This window comes from Lepidothrix coronata, unplaced genomic scaffold (assembly GCF_001604755.1).
Source record: "Lepidothrix coronata isolate B3197 unplaced genomic scaffold, Lepidothrix_coronata-1.0 Scaffold16, whole genome shotgun sequence".
NCBI classification, from domain to species: domain Eukaryota; kingdom Metazoa; phylum Chordata; class Aves; order Passeriformes; family Pipridae; genus Lepidothrix; species Lepidothrix coronata.
In genome coordinates, this window is record NW_016690196.1 from 4,715,090 (window position 1) to 4,722,012 (window position 6,923).

The 6,923-nt window shown below is 37.5% G+C and overlaps 1 protein-coding gene across 1 annotated transcript in view; it reads right to left on the minus strand.

Annotated features, from left to right (window-relative positions):
• HEATR5B (HEAT repeat containing 5B) overlaps positions 1-6,802 on the minus strand; it is a 52,457-nt gene extending 45,655 nt beyond the window's left edge. Inside the window, exons 1-7 of the mRNA XM_017806596.1 lie at positions 6,700-6,802; positions 5,599-5,748; positions 4,940-5,111; positions 4,442-4,599; positions 3,680-3,929; positions 1,956-2,111; positions 317-567 (exon numbers count right to left, since the gene is read on the minus strand). Of these exons, the coding sequence (XP_017662085.1) occupies positions 317-567; positions 1,956-2,111; positions 3,680-3,929; positions 4,442-4,599; positions 4,940-5,111; positions 5,599-5,748; positions 6,700-6,771 (1,209 nt within the window). The 5' untranslated portion in view covers positions 6,772-6,802. The remainder of the gene's footprint in view (positions 1-316; positions 568-1,955; positions 2,112-3,679; positions 3,930-4,441; positions 4,600-4,939; positions 5,112-5,598; positions 5,749-6,699) is intronic.
• Positions 6,803-6,923: the final 121 nt, after the last annotated feature.

Sequence of the window (6,923 nt, forward strand, 5' to 3'; positions counted from 1 at the left end):
TACATTTCATGCAGATGATTAGTGCTTTTCATATGACAATACAGTTAGAAATATTCTCATCAACAGTTATTTCAGAGATTTTCCAATATTTCAATTTCTCTTCAGCAAATTCAAAAAAGAGAGAGGAAAACAGCTGTTAAATATTGCAACTGAGATACTACAAACATGTACTCTGGCCACTACTCTCACACTAGGCACAAGTTTAATTTCAATAATGCTTTAACTCACTAGCATGCCACACATTTTGCAAAGTTATTACTTGTAGATAAAAAGGTATCTTTTAGTACACTCACAGATGAAACACTCATTATCTCACCTTTCCTTTGGCATGAGGAATACCTAGTGGACACTGATGCACACCACCTAACAATGCAGCCATTGCAAAACTGTAGCCACTAACAGCTTCAGGGGAGGTCTTCAGATTGTTGAGTCTTTCTGCACATCTGTCTAAAAACGGAGTCAACTGAAAAGGCAGTGCCACGGCTACACACCGCAAGCACCACGCAGCAGCAAGGCGAGCGGCCATGCTGGGATGAAGAAGAACTGAAGTTACTGTCTCCAAAAGACCTACAGAAAGGAGAGTTTACAGTCTTTAACTTATGCTGTTTTTAATACACGTAGACAAGTAAACTGAATCAATATTAGACAGTCAATGTGAAAATTAAGAAAGTCAGAATTAAGAGTACTTGAATTTTATGACTTTGCCTTTTCCTTTAATGAAAGAAAGAGGTGTTATTAGCATTATACTGCTCCACATCAGATTCTACCAGCAAAGTTGGAGCTGTCAGAGCCACAGAAGAGACTTCTACTTGAACACTGAAAAGAGGTAGCAACGCTATATAAGGAAACAGGCACTGGGTGTGATGGTTCCCACAATGTTTTACACAGATTGCCAATAACAGAGCAACAGTAAGACTGTCTTTGGTTTTGTTTCACATTGTAGCCAAGCATATGCTACAGATGTCACTGACTGCTGTACCCTGCTTTTGACACAGTGCTGTCTCCTCTGCATCATGTTTCCAGCCTTCTACACTCTACAGAAACCTCTGTGCTTACTTAATCCCACTTTCTGAGTCCTTCGGTCCAACCTGTCTCCACACCAAGACCTTGTTTGGTCCAGATCTTGGAAAACTCTTACTTCAAACCCCCACCGCTGCTTTATCTATTGCTTTCTCTTGAGTTAGTGAGCAATTTCTACCTGCTTAGTTCACAGCTGCTAACAGAAATAATGCTGAGATACAGTCCACTCTATTCTTATGGGATGCAGCAGCCAGAAGGAATAAATACGGGTGGTCTCCCCCACCCCAGAGCTGGCACAAATCAGTATGAGAAGAATATCATATGCATCAAGACAAAAATCTGCACAATGAAATATCTAAAAGAGCTTGCACTTCCATTGTAAAAGACCATAGGCATCCACAAGCTGAAAAAACTTTTAAAACTGCAACACTACAGCATAAATGTGGATTTAGATACTGAAACAAACAAGAAGAAAATCCCCCACAAACCCTAGTCAACTTAAGACAAAGAACCACTTTTCTTAAATGGCACTACCCACAGCTTCACTTGAACAAAATACTTTTGCCTCCCCACAGAAATTTGGTATTTAAAGGCAATACAGTTTTCCAGGAGCAAGTATTTCAGACCTTACACAGCAAAACAATGTATTTCCTATAAAACCATTATTGTAAACAGACCAATACCAAAAATTACAACTTTACTGACCCTAAGAAATAGCTTCAGACAGACTCCAATCAAAACAGTTGTTTAACTTGAACTAAAGTTAGGGTACTAAAAACAATGAGCTGGACAACTGTAGCTACCCGGAGTGCTACAGGAAGTGCCAGCTTCACTGATTTATTTCTTATATATTCATTCATTATTTAAGTAGATTTAATGATATTTCATATTCATTGCTCAAATGCCTCACAATCTATTTCCATTTATTTGCATACCTATAGAGGGTTCTTGAATAAGGGGAGATGCAGTAGCATTCAGACTCTGAACCAGACTACCCAATTCCTGGAGGGCACACACCATTACATGCTGGCTTGCAGCTACATCAGCAGCTCCTGATTTATTTTCACTGTTAGCATCATTCACTACTGCTTCTGCAGAAAAGAAAAACAAGAGTATCTTTCTTAACTACCATTTGAATCACACATGAGCTGCACAGGACAGAAAATGAGAGTTTTGTTTTGATACCAACCCTATATTAAAACAAAATCACAAGTCTGGTGATAGTGAGAACTTGCAAAGCGAACACGTTCTGGAAGGGAAGAGTTTTATAGCTATCAGCCAAACACAGTCATCCAAAGACCATAAAACACAGTTGCCCAGCAGTTACTATGGGTGGCAGAGCACTAAAATTACAGCATTAACAGCATAACACAGCAAAAATAAGTATACAATACACAAATGCTGTATATGTGTATCTATACACTAACAAAAAAAGTACAATCTTGACATATCTAGGTTTTGCATACAAATTTGCATGCATACACACTCAATGATACTGAGACCTTTAGTAATTAATTAATCACAATCTCTAATCATTTTAAAGATATCCAGCTGAGTTCCTAGATCCCACTGTAGGTTCCTTCTCCTACAAAATATCCTAGAAGCAGCAACTGTCTTTTCAAAGAAAAGGCACTTTAGTATCAGCTTAATGTTTGTGTGTCTACTACAGGACAAATTTAGAAAATGGTCCATCTTATATGAAGGGAAGCTATCATTACCAAGTAAAAACTATCAATTTTTCATAAAATTCATTGGAAATGCTCAAAAAAATGAAATAGTTCTTCCAACCAGCCAAATACACAATGGAATTTCCTGCAACTTTGATAAGATGGCAGGAAGAGTAATTTCTGCAACTGTTTCCCCTCAGAAGTAGCATTTCTAATAGTCTTATTTTCCTGGAAGTAGTACTTATGGTAATCAGAAGCCCTTTAAGGTTCCATACTTACCCTATCAAAAAATAATTATGAGAAAAACCTGCAAAAGTCTCAATATCAATTTCATTTCCATAGGTTAAACATTGCTTTAAACTCAAATTAGATGACAGCAGAAAAGGATAAGAAACAGATGCATGGTAGATACAGGGATGTGTAATTCCAATTTACTTTTTAAATCTTCAGCTCAAACTAATTCATTTCATAGGAAACAAATGCCAAGACAATTTTGTCAGCCCTCTTAGGGATTACATATTCTGCAAAGTTTAGCAATGGGATCATATTTTTCTTCTCTAATTCCAATCTTCAGATTACATCTTTACTTGTCACAAAATCCAACTGGCTATTATTATGGATGTTAGCAGCGGAGACACAAGGACCTAAAAGATCCTGCCCTACCTTCAGCACTGCTAGTAAAGAACTCTGCATGACTTTCAATACAACCTATCCCAAGATAGATGACACATGCAGATTTTTTTTCTCCCCATTTCCATTCTAGGTTTTCGACATTGCATTTGCTATCACAGGATAACAAGCCAGCTTTATACAATCACTTTTCAAGTAAAACTTACGTTTTGGATAGCATATTTAAACAGAATGCAGCTGAACTATCATTTACCATAACAACAAAATTGCTCCTCACAGTAGAAGAAAGGTGAAAAACGGCTAATCCAGTATAATGACAGTAACTTTAAACTGGTCTCAAAATAAAGAAAAATGGTTCTCACCCACTGCCTTCATTTGTTTACCAATGGCTTGACATATATCTTTGGCAGCTGCAATCTGTGCTTTCTCCCCAAGTAAGCTGCCCACAGTTGCTCTCAGGATAAATGACACGCATCTTCGAGAGTAAACTGCCTCCACGTGGGTCTGAGTTGCACGAGGATGGGAGACCAGATCAAGTACATGGGACAAAAAGGTAGCAAAGTTGCGCTCCAACCACTGACCTCCTAATGTTGTAACAAAGACAACGTAGGCCTGCAAAATTCAGAAGTCACACAGATTAAAGTCCAATTAAAACAGAAAGAAAAGACTATATAAGGCTACAGTTATACTTGTGTATTATGCAGCACAGTAGCAATACCAGTTAGTAATAAGCAACCCTAATCAGGTTAGGCAGTATGAATCCATGCAGTAGCCAAGTCTTTGTTGCTGAAACTATACTGTTTCAAGCACCAAGAGTAGCCCCTGTACTGCTATGTATACTATGAAGCATACAATACACTCTGCATGACAGCAAGAAAAGCCAGTTCATCACTTTAATGTGTCTCTTTCTAAAAAATTTGAGAACACAATGTAAATAATAGCAGCACCATCAGTGTGTTACAATTCACAATGAAGACCTCATGTACATCTCCCAAAATAGGTGAGTCAAACCAGACTTGTAAGTTATCAACAAATACAGAAGAGTGTATGTTTCCTACTAAAAGAGTTATAACTATGTATACATAATACATACATAAATGTTACTTAATTAAAAAGTTACAAACCTGGGTAACACCAACTCGAACTTCCCTATTGACAGATCCTCCTACTTTTAACATCTCTCCACCACTCTTCAGGAAACCAGATCCTCCTCGCAAAAATCCTGTGGCCATGAGCTCCAAGACCTCCTCAAGCGTGGCTCTCTTCACATTTTGTCGCATCACTTTTGGAAAAAGGGAAGTAACAGTTTGATCCCAAAGTTCGAAACAACACAAGCAATGATCTTGAAACCAGACTTATTGCAAAAATAAATCTACCCAAGATTTCAGATAAAAACTTGTTTTCATTCTTAAAAAATAAGTCATTTTTCCCAAATGATTTTTGTGACTACAACAGATATTCTGCACTCTTTCCGCTTTTTAGCTTATTGTTTATAAAAACAAATAATCCACCTACGAGCTCTCATCTACTGGAACAGCAATGTGTTGTGCAACACTGTCATGTAACATGGCACTGAAGGTGCAGTCTGCCCACTTAGACATGGAATCCAGAAGGGCTTGTACCTGTTGCTTGTTTTGGTATCAGTGCTGTAGCCATGACTGTCCCCAAAAGCTTTGACACTGCAACACGCACACCATAGTTTGAGTTTTCCAGAGCTTTGAAGCACAGGGTTGCAACATTCTCTAGTTCAGCTGTCCACATAAACACCGCTTCATTCTGTAATTCCAGCAGACACTGTAAGAAAAATAGACTTGCTAAGCACCAGGAGACCATTCTTACCTTTCACGTAAGTATCAGACTGCAATTGTCAGGTTTATTCAGCAAATATTTTAATATGAATATTTTAAGAGTTAATTTACACTCTCCCATATACCAAATAACTTAGCTGAGTAAACAATCAGAAGAGTTATAGAATAGGCTAATACATAAATAAAAAAATTAAAAGAAATCTCAAAGAAAGAAACATGTTAAGAAAAACCTCTCCCACTGAGACTCACAGTTAATATATTCTATCCCATACATGTTTATGAAGTGGGGAATACATTACTACAGTACCTGTGAAATAAATCAAATGTCTGAGCCTGCAGTATAAACTAGAAAGAACTTACCTTGCCCAAATAATTATCAAATTTCCTATCATACACAACAGGTCACAGTTCAACTACAGGTTCTTCACAGTCACAGTACAAGAACTTCTAAGGTTAGTGAAAAACACACCCACCTTGGCCACAGCACATCGTACAGCCATAGATCTGTCCGTCAGCAGAGATCGGGCATTCTTATAAATGTCACGGTGACAAGAAGCTGCTGCTCCTCCCAGTCCATTGAGGACTTTCTGCAAACTCATCAGAATTTCACTGCGGCCCTGAGACTGCACACACACAAAAACATTTATGCAAAAATGTGGACACAGTATATACTAAGAACCAGCTGTATACTTTTGCATTTTCTTGCTTCTATACAGGAGTAGTTTTGGAAACACTGACAACGAAGGCATATGTAACTGATATCTAGCTGATTTTAGATAGCAGTAAGCACTACATACAGCTTTACTAAAACTCCCTGTGTTGTCACATAAATTAAGATAAGCCCAGGCAACCCAACAAATTGGCTCTAGACAAAATGCTTCTGTCCTGTCCCACTATTTATCTGCTGCAGACTCAGGAAAAAAACAAAACACCAGCTGATACAAGAGAACAGGAAGCTCAAGTACTTAACAGCTTCCTTCTATACCTGCACACAGGCAGGTACTTACAATTTGAGGACACACACACACATAAACAAATAAATAAATTATCACATAGGTACAAACAACACAGCTGAAGAAAACAGCGGCCAGGTCAAGATCCGCACAATCAGTATTCCAACTTGTTCCAATACAGCTATTTCTATAAAATCAAACCTACTGACAGCCCAGGATACATTCTCGCAATATCATGACATACTCTCTCTTTTCAGGGCACAATGTATCCTGCTCGCATTCAGAGTAACAACTTCGCTGCAAAACTTAAGTATTTATTACTAATTTTTAACAACTGAATGTTTATTCAGGATACTTGGGCAAAAATCCTAACACAGTTGTTAGAAATAATACATACAGTCATTTTGCAGTTTTAATTACTGATGCCACTATGAAGCAACTACTATAATATTCATATGATAAACTCAAAACTTTCTGCAGTAGATGTGATACTAACTAGGTAAGTGATTTACCTTTATAGATGTAAAAGAAAAATAACCTAGGCATTTTGGCAAACACCTTTGGCGGAAACAAGTTTCAGTTTAAATGGAATCAAGACCACACAAATAATCTGCAAATTACCTCTGCACTTTTCAGAGACTTTAAAAGATTATTCACAGTTTCTGGAAAAGAACTACCCAGCATTCTGCCCATTTTTTCATAAAATGCTCCAACACACGCCACAGCAGCCCTATGAAAAAAGACATTAATTGGTGTACTCTTTTTCTGTATTATCTAAATGAAGACAAACAAACAGAAATTTATGTTTTAATCATCATTGATGAATAAAAATCTGTTTATTATCC